Source organism: Bactrocera neohumeralis, chromosome 3, assembly GCF_024586455.1.
Source record: "Bactrocera neohumeralis isolate Rockhampton chromosome 3, APGP_CSIRO_Bneo_wtdbg2-racon-allhic-juicebox.fasta_v2, whole genome shotgun sequence".
Classification (NCBI taxonomy): Eukaryota; Metazoa; Arthropoda; class Insecta; order Diptera; family Tephritidae; genus Bactrocera; species Bactrocera neohumeralis.
In genome coordinates, this window is record NC_065920.1 from 57,630,051 (window position 1) to 57,645,661 (window position 15,611).

The window sequence follows — 15,611 nt, forward strand, 5'->3', positions numbered from 1 at the left end:
AATTTCTGATCATATTTAAAGAACGCAAATTATTCAATGCGAATAAAGCACTAATGACTGCATAAGCCATCACACATTGAACTTACGGGAAAGCGAATACGTGTAAAATAACAATTAATTAAACATTTATTTATATGATATGAAATTTGGAGGTTCGGAGTTCAAAGGACTGGACAAAGTATCAGACGTAGATATCAAGTCGCTTTTAAAGTGCGCAAAACCGTTGACGTCCTATGTGAAGAATTCTTCCCTTCAAATTAAACTGACATTGCCATATGGCGTGATAGCCGGCCAGTGTTACCTAATCTAAACTATGTATATGCAATTTTAACTAAGCATAAAAATATTTCCTCATCTTTAAAACAGTTAACCTATCACTGTAACTTGGCATTGCTTTTAAAGTCGCTTATTTCTTATATGAACTGCGTTGAAAACTAAGAATTTTTGATGGCTATTTATCTCACGGCAAATTTTTGTAAAAATATGACTCTTGCGGGCGCTTCTTTTAATCAATAAAATACTTCTCGAGCTCGATTTTGCGATATCCGTTAGCTCTTTCAGGTATTTTCATCAATCTTGCAAACGATGGCCCTTTAAGACTCTCTTTAGTTTCGAAATAGCCAAAAGTAACACTAAGCCATGTTTTTTGAATGTGGAAGCTAGGACATCGTCCCAGTATCTTTTTAACAGCACCACCGAACTTCTTTGTTGTGATTGGGCGATCATTCAACACCATGGTTTTCACCTTTTTCACATTTTCGTTAGTTGTGATGTGCTTAGGCGTTCTGGCGCACGTCATCCTCAACGCATTCACTATCATCTTGGAACGCTTCTGTCTATATTGGAAAACCCCACAATATTCCTTTGTCAAGATTTTTTAATTTTAATATTTTTGCGCAAAATTATATAAAAAAGTTTTGCTCTGGGTTTGTTTGCCTATGTGACACTAATATGTTCAGATTATATTTATAAATTCATTGCTTAAAACGGTTAAGAGTTTCATTCAGAGTGACATACATTCACCAGCTTTCAGCTATTGGCAATGGGCTAAAGAAACTTTCCAGCAGTTCTTGGGCAATAAAGCGACAATAAAAGTAGCTAAGGCTTAAATAAACATAAGGCAAATGCAAAATGAATGAATATTACATATATGAATTAAATTTGTCATAAGTATTTTGTTTAAAAAATATCATAAATAATATAAACCTGAGAATTTTTTTAAATTACGAACTTTGATATACATGAGCATTTTTGAATAATTTAAAAAAAAAAAATATGCCAACTATTGTGATTAATGATTACTCTGAACTGATTTTTGACTGTTTTGAAATTCTATTTAAACACTCCTTTTATTTCAGTGCTGAGCGTTGAGGGTGTTACTTTGGTTCTGCCACGAGTGAAGCGTCAACATATGGGCGCATACTTATGCATAGCATCGAATGGTGTGCCGCCATCGGTGAGCAAGCGCATAACGTTGATTGTGCATTGTAAGTATAAAGGAATTTCAAATGTGTATATATAAATGTATATATATTATTTGTTTACTTTTTGAAAAACATAAACATGTACACCACTGCGTATGAGTGATCTTGTGTATACGCGAGTATATGAAAAAAATAAACCTTCAATACGAAATCGTCTTATAAGGAAATAAGTTTTCATACCTTTGTTTACTTGGGCTAATACTACACAAAAATCACGTTAGTCAACGTGTTATATAAAAAATGTTGTGACAATGTTGTTGGGGTTATGTAGCTTGCTTGGCTTAATACGAAATTGTATAAAACGTAAATTCCCGATTACGATTTAATAATGAAGCCAACATTAAAACAAACGATTGGTGATTGAAAAAAATATTTAACGATATATTGGTTTAATTACAGTTATACAAATAAACAAATATATGAGTTTGATTTTCAATAGTCACTTATACGCAACGGTCAGCAAACTCATTCACATAGCAGATTTTTTTTTCGACAGTAATGAATATAAAAACAAAACAAAACTAAAAATATTTATAAATACTAATTAATAGAATATTGTATTAGGAAAAAATATATTGTATTTATTTTTGCAACGGAATATATATTTTCAAAACAACTGACCAACTTAATTTTGAATAATAATTTTTCTCGCACTTCTAAACTTTTTCTTGAAATAGCTTCCTATACGGTTTGTTTTTCAAAAATAGAAAATTCGATATTTGTGTATTTTTAGTATTTAGAAAAGACTTGATATTAAAATCAATTTTTAACTAAAAGAATATTAATAACAATAACATAGATTTTAAATAATCATACTGAATAAATTATGTTTTAGCTAGAATTCTACACAATTATATATACATTTTTAAGCAAATATAATACCTCAAATATACATATTTTAATATTTCGAATATACTTTTCAGTTCCGCCAATGATAACAGTGCAAAATCAACTGATCGGTGCAGTAAAAAAATAAAAATGTAAGTCAATTAATTTGGACGATGTCAATCAGGTAGTAGTTTAATGCAATTTCCTAAAGTCAATTATATTACTGGACGAGAGAACGCGGGAGATATCTATTTTGTCCCCTTCACCAGGTAGTAGTTTTTAATGTATCTTCTTCAGCTCCTCCTTCGATGCCGGCTTTATCGTCAAGAGAAGCGTAACGTCGTCCTTTCATGGGCCTTTCAGTTTAGGGAAAAATTGGCAAAAATAAAGATAATAAATATTTGCATTATAATAAGTAAAGAATATATACAAGGTGTTTTCGCATAACTTGCAGGTAAACTTATTGAGGACTTATGATGCACCACGTTTCGAAGAATCCGCGATACTTTTTGAACACACCTCGTATGTCGACTGGTGCGTTAGAATCTGCTATATCTGCCGATTGTCCCGTGAGAATTTCATGACATTTCATTGATTGGAAGTGAAGTTATTGCGTTTGCGTTTAAGTGTCAGTTTGTTTGTGTTATTGGTGCGTAAATGAGCTTCGAACAAAGAGCCAACATTAAATTTTGTTCTAAAATTGGTTAAACTTTTACCGAAGCGTTTCAAGTTGATCAAACCAGTTTATGGCGATGATTGCCTATCTCGTAGCCGAGTGCACGAGTGATTTCAACGTTTTCAAAGTAGTCGTGAGGACATAAATGACGATCAACATGTGGCCAATCAAAATCCGTGATCACCGGAAATTCCATCGAAACTGTGCGTGAATTCATCAAAAATCAGCCGAAATCATCATTGAAATTAATAGCAATGGAGTTTAATATCTCCAAAACATCGATTTGTCGCATTTTGACCGTACATTTGGGCTTACGAAAGGTGTATGTACGGTTTGTTCCGCACAAATTGACTGACGATCAAACAATCGATCGACGCTTGTGATCGATTATTTGACCAAAAATCACATTTGAACCATTTACCACTCCGCGTATTCACCTGAAATGGCATCGTGCGACTTCTTCCTTTTCGGAAAAGTGCATCTGGCCATGAAAGGAAAGCGTTATGCAGATGTAGAGGCCATTCAAAAGGCTTGCACCGGCATACTGGCGGCCATACCGGCCTAAAACACTCGTTCGACATGCTTTTGGACCGTGCAAAAACTGTATTGAAGCAGAAGGAGACTATTTTGAATAAAATAAATTGATTTTGCCGAAAAAACCATTTGTTCTTTTTTTTTAAAGTCCTGTTTACTTTGGAACACACCTTGTATATATGATTTTGTATTGGCCCTCCAAATCATTATATTTACGAATAAATTGAATATGATTTCTTTTACTCGATATTCAGAGCTACATTTTGTATATTTCAGCGAATTCTTGGAAGGTATTTTTAGAAGAATTTAATCTAAAGCGCAAAAATTATTCAAAAAGCTAGACTATTCGAAAAACCATAAATTATTAGACTCTCCTTGGTTTTGTGCGAAAACAGGATTACTTTGTCAAAAATGTGAATTAATAAGTTTTGAAATAAAACAACGTAATACAACAACTTTTCTATGGGAAAATTTTTAAAAAATTTTTAACAACCTAGAAAGTATTGAATTTTTCAGTATTCAGTCGTATAAAATACGGAAGAGCTTTCAAATTTGTTAACACAGTGGCCGAAAAAGTTCACAAATAGGTAAAAAAATATCCAGCTGATTTCAATTTAATGTATCCGTCATCGATATTCGCTCTTAGCCCAAATGTAGGCATCATTTTATCTTTCCAAGTAAGTATGCGCTAAGTTGTCTCGCAGTTTTGAAAATGAATTTTATTTAATGTAGCAATTGTTCATTGTGAAGAAGCTTTAAAGAAAACTTGAACACAATTATTTCAAACAGACAAATTTTCATTAGTATAATAAAGAAATTAGAGATTATAAATTTCTTATTTTGCTCTACAGACAAGAAAGAGCTTAATAGTTACAAAGTAATATCTTCAGTTTTTTGTGCAAAATATTCCAGAATATTTATAAAATACCGAAACGATTTACTTCATGATCTGAAAATATTTCGGCCCCATAATTTGGCCTGATTTTAATAATTTCTAATGCATTGCTTATTAGTTTATCTAGGACAAGGAAATATTTTTTGTTTCCTAGGCCAAGTCCAATGCAGTCCCATATGGTATTTGATTATGTTTTAGCTGTTTTTGGTTCGCCATTTCTATGCTCGCTTCTACTATCTTCTCAAAAGAATTACACGTAAAATTAAAAACAAAGTAATCTTGGAAGAGAGTACGGATACCTCATTAAAGTGGTATATCCGCTATATTCAATGCTATCAAGCTTTGTTTAGCATGTTTTATATCAGTTTTATTATTGTGAATAGTTAAAATGACAAATAAATTTTGTCTTTAAACCTTAGACTTATAGTAATTTATTGAAAATCAAAATAAAATATTACAATCTTTTTACGTGAAAAAATTAGTTATCGACAAAGGAAGAATCTTAATACTATTGCGTATGCATCAGAAGATATACTTGTATTAGCGCAGGGTTGCACCACAGGTAATGTGCGTTTGTTTGAGCTCCTGAGCAGAGTAATGCTTAAAGAATTGGAAACATCTTATACACGTATATATTCTTTTAAATCAACCATGAGGTCAGAAACTTCATTGTTTCGAAGGACTAGTCAAAATTTGATTTTTGAAAAGATGGCATCTCATAAAAAAAGGGAAAAATTTACTATTGAGAGTGCGCAAAAAATCGATAATGTTCTTCGATCATAAATTGACATACATATAAATCTTGGAAGGTGGAGGGAAAATTTCAAGTCAAACGGCCCAGCCATTTGCTAGAAATCAATTTTTTACAGAATATTCTGAAATATGTATGTATATAAAAAATCAAAATACAAGTATATCAAAAAATGGATTTGCTTTAATTTGATTTCAGTTTTTCTGTAGCAACGTTAAGTGAGGGAACGATAATTTTTTCCAGATATTATTACATTTTTATAAGATATGATTTTAGTCTTGATCTTGCAAAGGTGAGACATTCATTTAGAAAGGAAGGATCTTCTTCCAAGCATCTGATGATCTTGGGACAGTGTTCCGTTCGAACTCCTAGAACCATTGACAGGAAGATTTTGCAGATGGAGACGAACTTACTAAACTTAGTTACCATTTTTTTGGGCTATAAGGACGTTGCGATTGCACAGTTGCTAATGTTGACCAAGTTTGCTAAGTTGGTCTGAGGCCCAACAATGCAGTACTGAAGCTCCTACCTGTACTATTCTGCTGTTTATGAGACTGAAGTTCCCGACCTTTCAAGCCTTACAGTTTTCTGCAATACCGCTGTGGCCAGACATCCATACTGGTCTAATCATTAGGTAACTCGTTGCCAGAGATAAGGAGCCAGCGATGTCAAAGCTAATATCACTACACTACTACCAGAGTGGATAGTCACCACTCTAAAGGTGGATGTGATCCAACTCAGTAGAAAGTGGCTGCGATCCGACGCAATAGATGTGCTGCTCTCTCTCTAGCAGCTACGTCAGCTAAAAAGACGCTGCAGTGGTGATGAAAACCAAAATTGAAATGAATAAACAGTTCCTGGCAGGGTATCCCTCCACCAACTCCCCTCGCAAGCTTGGATCTATTCGTAAAATTTATCAAATTTTTCTCAATTTTTTACAGTATGTATATCTGTTCATCTAGATGATTTGATAAAACTAACCTCAATAAGGTTTTAGTATTACAAACAATGGGCAATTAAAAGTTATAAAATCTTGATATAGCCATTTTTGGTCACAATACAGTGTTATAGTGAAGATACGTTTTTCTTCGGGCTCTTCAAAAATTTCTTCATCGCCTATGCTGCTTATCTGACTCTATTTTTTCTGCTAGCAGACTAAATTTCCGTTCAGTTGTCCCTTTCGTATTTAATTAGAATTTTGTGTTGCGGCTTACAAGCATACAAAATAAACCTGCTAGTTTGCTGTAGCAAACGAATAACAGTACATGCTCGTATATATGCATGCATTGAGCATTTTATGGAATGTGACAACCTTCTGAGGTTTTGTTAAGGTTCTGCGGTTGCGCTGGTGATTTCATGTACAACTCTTGTGTCTAAAATTTTAATTATTCGTTATATAGATCGCTATATGCTGATGTCTGTGTGCACGTGTGTTTGTTTGCGCTGCATGTTTTGTTGAGGTGTCAACGTGTGGACATTTGCGGCGTGGCAGTTATGCATGAACTTTTCGCCACATTGTCTTGACAGTGATTTTAATTAGTTAAATCATTGCTGGCACATATTTTGCGAAATCGTTGAGCGTAGTATATGCGCTTGTATGCATTTATGATTTTAATTAAGTTTGTAACTGAGTTGTGGCATACTTATTTGGCAGAACAAAATTTTTATGGTAAAAGGGATTGGAAAAAAAGAACAAAAAAAATTGTATTGCAAAAAAGTTGTGATACAACAAAAATAATATTGTCGGTAGTTAGGGAAAGTTGTACTGTGGAAATAAGAAAAAACGGTATTTTAATTCTGTTTATTGATAATTAAATTACTGATTGAAAAATGTTAAAATTTTTGTAGAAATAATTCCATTGGAATTTTTATTAAATTATTGAAAATATTTCGTTAAAATTAATTTTGTAAATAACTGTGAAACAGTAACATTAACTGAATGCAAGTTTTATATTTTTTTTTATTAAAATGTCATTCCTCTTAATAATTATTAAATTAATACCCAAAACCTGTAAAAAGTTTCAGATTCAATGAGGTTGCAGGAAATGCCTCACTTTTGCTTTATATACAAGAGGCGTTCCAAAGTAAACATGACTTAAAAAATAAACAAAAAATGGTTTTTTGCAAAAACAATTTATTTTTATTAAAAATAGTCTCCTTCTGCTTCAATACGGCTTTTTGCACGGTCCAAAAGCATGTCGAACGAGTGTTTTAGTTCATTGGCCGGAATGGCCGCCAGTATACCGGTGCAAGCCTTTTGAGTGGCCTCTACGTCTGCATAACGCTTTCCTTTCATGGGCAAATGCACTTTTCTGAAAAGAAAGAACGTCCTTCGAATGTTGTATTCTGAGCAATTTTTGGTCGGTAGTCAATTTGTGCAGAACGAACCATGCACACACCTTTCGTAAGCCCAAATGTTCGGTCAAAATGCGATAAATCGATGGTTTGGAGATATTCAACTCCTTGCCATGAATTTCAATGATGATTTCGGCTGATTTTTGATGAATCACGCACAGTTTCGATGGAATTTCCGGTTCACGGATTTTGATTGGTCCACATGTTGATCGTCATTTATGTCCTCACGACCACTTTGAAAACGTTGAAACCAATTGTGCACTCTGCTACGGGATAGGCAATCTTCGCCATAAGCTTGTTTCATCAATTGAAATATTTCGGTGAAAATTTTACCAATTTTAGAACAAAATTTAATGTTGGCTCTTTGTCGAAGCTCATTTGCACACCGATAGCACAAACATACCGACACTTAAAACGCAATAACTTCACTTCCAATATATGAAATGTCATGAAATTCTCACTGGACAATTGATAAAGATAGCAGATTCTAACGCACCAGTTGACATATAGATGGCGTCACCAGGGGCGCTAGATTCAAAAAGACCTGTTTACTTTGGAACACACCTTGTACATATATTGCACAAAAAATTTCTAGAATTAAGTTTTTATTTCTTAACTCTTTCTTTCCCTGTAAAATAAAATAAATAATTTGTATTTGCTTATTTATTCACTACATATATTATTGAACATTTACTTCAGTCAATTATGTTCAAGTTTTCGGGCATTTCTTTGATTTAAACATTCAGACTCTGAATAATTGAAAGGTTTTTCAAAATTTGCTATTGTTAAATTAAATAAGATTTGTTTACAAAACTGCGAGATTTTAGCTCCTCCTTAATTGGAAAGATAAATGTTGCCTACATTTGGGCTAAGAGCGAATATCGGTGACTGAGACATTAGATTGAAAAGGACTGGTTATTTTATTAACTATTTTATGAACTTTTTCTCTTTCGTTAATTGTTTCCACATGATTTAAAGCACTTTGGAGTTTCATTTGACTGAGGCAATTCAACTTTGAGTACCGAATCAGAGTTAATTAATCAAATAAATATTAAATATTCTCAAGGTTGTTAAAAAATTGTCATATAGAAAAGTTTTAACTCTTTCTCTTTATATTATTAATATTTTCGAAAATGGAAAGCAAATGTAAAGATTCTTCAAAACATCATCAAAGTTTTGCTTCGCAAAGAGATATGTAGATATCATTGGTTAGAGTACTTAATCCAATCCAATTTATTTCCAGGAATTCAACTTCCAAATTTTGCAAATATTCCAGAAATTTTATTTTCAGCATGCCGCTAACCTTAACATTTTGAAAATTATACCTTCTAATTGAAGTGTTGTCACAAATACTCCTTGACCGTAGACCAAAAAGTGTATTGTATCATTGCAGCATGAGCATCAACCTAACTTTTTAATTAACTGATTTAACTAAAAACTTTTTCGAGACACACAAAAACACACAAACCGAAATGCAGCAAACTGGCCACACTACAGTTTATGAAACTCTCTTACGCTGGCTGCACTTCAGTGGCTGCACTAATGCTACCGCTGCGCATAAATACACACCAACAAATAGGTATGTTTATAGCTATGTATGTGTAGGTGATACATATTTCACTGGTCTAGGTTTTTGCATAATCACTGCAGCGGTTGTTTTATGTTTTTTACCTAGATTTCTGTGGTTGCTTTGGTGGCTGCAAAAAAGGGCTATATTTCCATATAAGTATAAGAACGCTAACACATAATTGCATACATTTAGGGGAATACACACAGCAATGTATGGAGTTAGTTGTTAAAATGGTTTAAGTTCATTTTAGAGAATTTTCATTATGCTTTATTATTTTGATATTTGAAGGCAGTTGTTGATATTTAAAGGGGCTTTCAGGGGAAACTCGTGACGTATACTTAGTTATGGCGCATTTCTTACAGCAACTACATATATGTGTAACTAAATCTAAAAGCTTTTATACATACTTTAGCGGTGCGATCTGAACAATATATCCAGAGTTGATCGAATTTCCTTCGACAATAATATATGTTAAATTTCATGAAGATGTCTTCTCAATTAAAATTTTTTTCATCAAGAACTTAATTTCGACCGTACAGTTCGTACGGTAGCTAAATCATATAGTGATCCGATCCGAACAATATTTCCAGAGATTGTAGCGTTGTTTGATGCAATAATTTGCGCAAAGTTTCGCAAAGATATCTTGTCAAGCAAAAAGCTTTTTCTTACAACGACTTCATTTCGATGGACTGATTTGTAAGACGGCTATATCAAATAGTGGTCCGATTTTAACAATATTATTGTAGATTGTTGTTATGTATTGGAGAATAATTAATGCCAAACTGTGTGAAGATATCTTGACAAATAAAAACTTTTCCATCCAAAGACCAGATTTTGGTCGATCAGTTTGTTTGGAAGCCGTACGTACAGTGGTCCGATATAGTTGGTTCCAACAAAAAAGCAGCTTCTTAAGAAGAAAAGGAGGTGTGCAAAATTTCAGGTCCATATGTCGAAAAATGACGTACTTGTCAGCATGTATAGATGGATGGATGGAGGAACCAACAGACAAACAAGGCTAAATTGCCTCAGCTCATCACGATGAAAAATTATATATAGTACATATATTTTACTAGCTGACCCCGCAGCCGTTTTACTTTTCACTGGAAACGAAATACGTTTGAACTGAAATGGGAAATCGTTAGAACTCAAAAGAATTCGTAGAATCAAGCATTCTGCCCCTTGTATTCGATAGGTGCGTCACAATCAGTCGGGTTCCATTACACAGTTTCGTGGCATGATGATTGCGAAACATAATAACGACCGATCCTACTTTGAGACGCAAATGATGCGGTGGCATACCAAGCCTGTCCAAAGAATTTAGAAATACCAATGGATAATTCATGGCGCCGTCTTCATTGTCAAGACGATCGATCGATTTGTATGAGCGCAAGTCTCCCGGAATTTGACTTTGAATCTTCCAGTTTAAGTCAACAACATCGGTATTTTTGGCAGCTAACCTTGCGCGTGCACTTAAGGAATCGTAGTTACGATAATTTGGCCAATGTTCGAACATTTGTGATGAGTTCATCTTTCGTGAATTGACAAAGGGAAGATGGAATTGATATCGAACCACCGGAAGTATCAACCGAATTTCTACCATTTCCAATTTTTAGCGAAGGCCATGTAAAATGTCTCCGGCAATGTCTTTTTTGTTCGTATCCCATAATTGACGCGGATTTGAAGGCTGATATGTCGAAATGATTATCGCGAAAAGTGTACGAACTTCATTTTCATTCCAGTGATTAACGTGTTCCAGCAATTGCAATTGCTGGCTTACTTCTCCAAAACTCGCACACACCGTACCATTCACAGTAAGCAATGACTCAAATAAAGTTGAACCGGGTACATTAATCCATAGCAACCCAAGTTAGAAACAATCGTCGATTTTCGGGTGGATTGTGTAAATTCGTCCTAATGCATTAGTTGAGAACACACCTTGATTTCAATCTACTGGTTGGCCTTGCTTTCTGCGCAACTATTTCATCGACGATGCATTCCATGTATAATATCAGGGTATTTCCGAATAGAGCAACGTTCTCGTAAACGGATCACTGACGAAAGTTGAGAAAAAACTCGTCAATGTTAATTTGTACTGTAATCTTTGAGTTGAAATACACATTAATATTATATAAACACATAAATAGCATGGTTTGAATTTGGTTAGCATTTTCATTAATGTTTAAAATGAAAAAAGTTGTTGTAGTGACATAACTACAATAGTTGGACATATTTTTGTAGACATTGACAGATCAGAATATAAACATGATGTTCTTCAATATTGTTGTACATACATTATTTTGTTCTATCGCTAATAGTTTCGGCAGCGCATTCAACGAAAGACATTTTAAGACTCATTTTTCTACACCTTCCGTTACATTGTTCAAATTTTACCAAGGATCGCTAATTTTTTTCAAAATGAAATGTAACCTATGTCAAATTGGAAGAATGTAGCATTCTATTGGAATTTTTTAAATCGGCCCAGTACTTTTTGAGCCTATTCATTACAAACATACAAACATACAAAAATAGTTACAAATCTTTCCTCTTTATAATATTAGTGTAGATATATCAGACATTTTAAAAATTTTATGGCAAACTTAAACCTGTTTAGAGTTTAAATATATTAAATCGATTTAAGCTATTTCAGTTGTAAGCATTTATTTACATTTATTCATGGCCAGTCCAAAAAAAAAACAACCTAAAGGGACTGTACATGTTTGTCTATATATGGAAAAGCGAAAGAAGCAAGCGACGCAAATGCGCTAGAAAAAGCTCTGCTTAAATGCTAATAATTTAATTTGCATTTTTGTAGCGACTTTTAATTGGTGCTAATGTCCTTACATGCAAATGTGAGCGGACTTAGAGACATAAGCTATGGAAAAACTGTGTATGTATGTATAAGAGAGCGCAGTTATTAGCGTATTTCACACAGATATAGTATAATACGAGTCAGTATATGTGGTTTTAACTTTTGCTTGCTAACCTGCGTACCGCTAACCTTTAATAATACTAACAAATGGTAGAGCTTAGCACGCAGACATACGTGTTCAAAAAGCCAATAATATCTTTATACAATTTTTTTTATTTTTTATTTTTTCATAAACCTCAATTTTGTTAAAAATAACAATTTATACTACTTAATAATAATTGATTTGATTATATAACCATAACTACCACCTCATGCAAATTTTTACCTTTCCATTGCAGGTGTCAAATATACGTCTGGCGTGACGGAGATTGGCGAATATCGCAATGCAATGCAATTGCATATCAGTGACTTGACGCAAGCAGAGTTCGGCGCTTACCGTTGTGTGGCGAAAAATTCACTGGGCGATACCGATGGCACCATAAAATTATATCGTAAGTTAATAAACGTTATTAGTTAGCCGGCATTGAGTTTAAATGAAGTTTTTTTTGTTAAAGCTTTTATTAAATTCAAAAATAGGTTTTTTTTTTAACTTTTATTATCAAAAAAATATATTTTAAGGTTTTGAAATTTATATGTTAATATGCTGAGCTTATAAAACAGATTAAAGACTAGGGCAAGTTGGATACATACAAATCTTTTTATTTGTTTCAAAGCACAGACATATCGAATTTAATGGTCCAAATTATACATAAAGTGGAGTTTAGTAATAATTACATATTTTTTATAGTACTTATAGGTAAATCAGAATCTTAAAATACATATATTTCTGGATTTCTGTGGTTGCTGCAATTAAGTGAATTAAATTTGAAGTATCCTAGATCACTATTATTTTCTAATTCATGTCCAAAAGCTTAGAAACCTCAGATAACTTATAGGGTGACCCCAAAACTTTATAATAAACTCCTACTTGTATATCAATTTTTAACAAACTTCAAAGTGCAGCACTATTTTTCGATAACTGAACTAAAACTATAAATCCTCTAAGGTACCCTTCCATACCCTATATATCCTTGAACACTGCGAGAGTTTTAATTATTTAATATTGGCTAAAAGAAATAAGGTATCGGCATTTAGGGTCAATGCTCGTAGTTAATGCAGCGCTTACGACGATGTTTTTAAAATACCCAATCTTACTACAGGCATTAGAAATTTGTTATATTTATTTTACTTATTTAGTTATATTTTTGGCAAGCCAAGTTTAGTTCAGAAGGTTTCAAATGGATTGGCGAATCAGATCTACATCTACCTTTGAAAAAGCATTATACTCTTATATTTGTGAACTCAACTATAGCACTTTGCAATAAGAGTGATATAATTTTTTAAAAAGAAAGCACTCTAATTGTTAAGGAAATTCACATGTTTACAATTAAGTTCTCAATATAACACCGTACAAATGCCCTCCACCACTTCTTTGGCAGGAACAAATTCGATGAATCTAATTTTCGATTAATTTTTCCACTAAATCAAATCGAATGCCATAAATAACACGTTTAATATTGACTTCTAAGGCTTGAAGAGAGTTTGGTTCATTGCTAAAGACCAATAACTTCAAATGACTCTACAAGAAGTTGTCAAGAACAAACTCTTCCGATTGCGGCAATAAAACTTGGTTATAATCGATCTGTAGCGTTCTCCATTGACAGTAACGGTGTCAATTGGTTCATTTCGTAAAAAGTTCGGAATGATGATTCCACTAGATCAAAAACCACACCAAATAGCCATTTAGTTGATTTTAATGGTTTTTCATGAATAACTTGTGAGGTGTCTTCGCACCAGATTCTACAGTTTTATTTATTTACCGCACCACACAGATGAAAATGAGCTTCATCGGAGAATATGATTTTCTTAAACTCGTTATCGTTTTCTAGTTCTAAGGCAAAATCAGCGCAAATTCACGCCATTTACCGTGGTCATATAACTTCAGTTCGTGAATGAGAATAATTTTCTATGGATGCGAGGCCAACTCCTTTCTCAAAATCCGTTACATTGTGGTCTTAAAATAGTCCCAGTTCTTCAGAGAACGACTTGAAATCAAAAATTTGCGGTCTTTAGCAAAACTTTCCTGAACGGTAGAAACATTTTCGTTACTTCGAGCGGTTCTTCGTCTTTTTGGCACTTGAACTTTAGTGAATAAAATGTACGATCGAAGTTTTCAACAATTTGACGACGAGCGACTACTGGACGATTAATAAATGGCAAAAGCGCACGAAAAGTTGCAACTGGAGAACGATTATTTTGATAATAAAATTGAATAACTTGTAAACGTTGTTCTTGCAAATACTTTGTCTTTCCATAGTGAAATTATAAACATTACTGAATAAAGGAAAATTGCAGATCACAACATATTAAAAATTACCGAAAGGACTCTTTGAAATCGTATCATCCCTATTAGAGAACACTGTACATACTTTCCCTCAGTCAATACAAATTATGGCGAGGCTTTCAGGTTCGCATATTCTATTGAAGATTTTTCGAATGTATGATTGAAGCTACTACAATAACTACAAAATTTTTTACTTCAAAATAAGTCTCAGTGTCGGTGATTTTGATGTCAAATATATTTTCAGTGAATTTTTTGGGAACTGAAAAAGGTAGTCGAACACTGCGATACTTGGAAGGTTAGGCCTTAGTATATGTAAGCTTTAGTAAAAAGAAATTATTTTTACATTAGAAAAAAAATTGTTTTACATACATAGTTATAATGTTCCGATTAAGATGAAATACACACAATTTTGTTCGATACCTTGTTCCTCATTCATGGAAACCCTCATCCCAATTGGCAAAATGCTGTGACTAATTTTTCAACAGAAAAATCATTCGATGATAGACAGTGCAAGTGATAGTCCCATGCTGTCAGCTCCAGTGGTGGATGTATGTATGTATATAAGCCTCCCAACTTATCTTGGGGTTGTCCTGATGAAACACAATTTCTTTCCTATTGGCCAAACGCGGCCGTCTAAGGGAGAATGATTCTTGCGAATGAAGAGTTTAACCCTAGGGCCAGCTTATAGTAGATGATTCTCCACCAAAACCTAGTTGACCGTCAATCCTCGCTTAACCAACGTGTGCGTCGGTTCATTGCATATAAGATACGATCCTTGTGTCTTGATCTTATCGTAAAGGTCATAATTTTATTAACAGTATCCGTTCGCTTCGATCGATTTTTTTTTGCTATTCGGAGTTGATTATGTCTTAAGACGTGTGGCTTTTTTTGTATACAGCCTAAGGCAAAAGTTGCAAAGAAACTCGAGAGCGTTCAGCGGGTGGCTCTCATCACGATGTTTGGGTACTAAGGTCCACTCCACCCATGACACTTACGCCTTCTAGATATCGTCGGAAGGTGTATGACTGCGAGAGTTGATTCATACTCAGAGAATTTGGATTCTTAAAAGTACAGGTATCTGAACACTTGGATATCCTCACACGCTTTGACTTTATACCGGATAACTTGGATCATAGAGTCGCCAAATCGTACACTGGCGGCTCCTTCTCTGCCCATATACCGATGAGGGAGTTTTGGATGAGAAGAAGCCGTTGGAGGAGAGGGACAGTGAGCTTCTTTACGGACGGCTCAAAGCCTTTGGGGAAA

At 33.8% G+C, this 15,611-nt stretch overlaps 1 protein-coding gene across 1 annotated transcript in view; it reads left to right on the forward strand.

Annotated features, from left to right (window-relative positions):
- LOC126753730 (limbic system-associated membrane protein) overlaps window positions 1–15,611 on the forward strand; it is a 93,780-nt gene that overhangs the window by 66,051 nt on the left and 12,118 nt on the right. Inside the window, exons 6-8 of the mRNA XM_050465400.1 lie at window positions 1,359–1,487; window positions 2,408–2,458; window positions 12,301–12,453. Coding sequence (XP_050321357.1) covers window positions 1,359–1,487; window positions 2,408–2,458; window positions 12,301–12,453 — 333 coding nt within the window. The remainder of the gene's footprint in view (window positions 1–1,358; window positions 1,488–2,407; window positions 2,459–12,300; window positions 12,454–15,611) is intronic.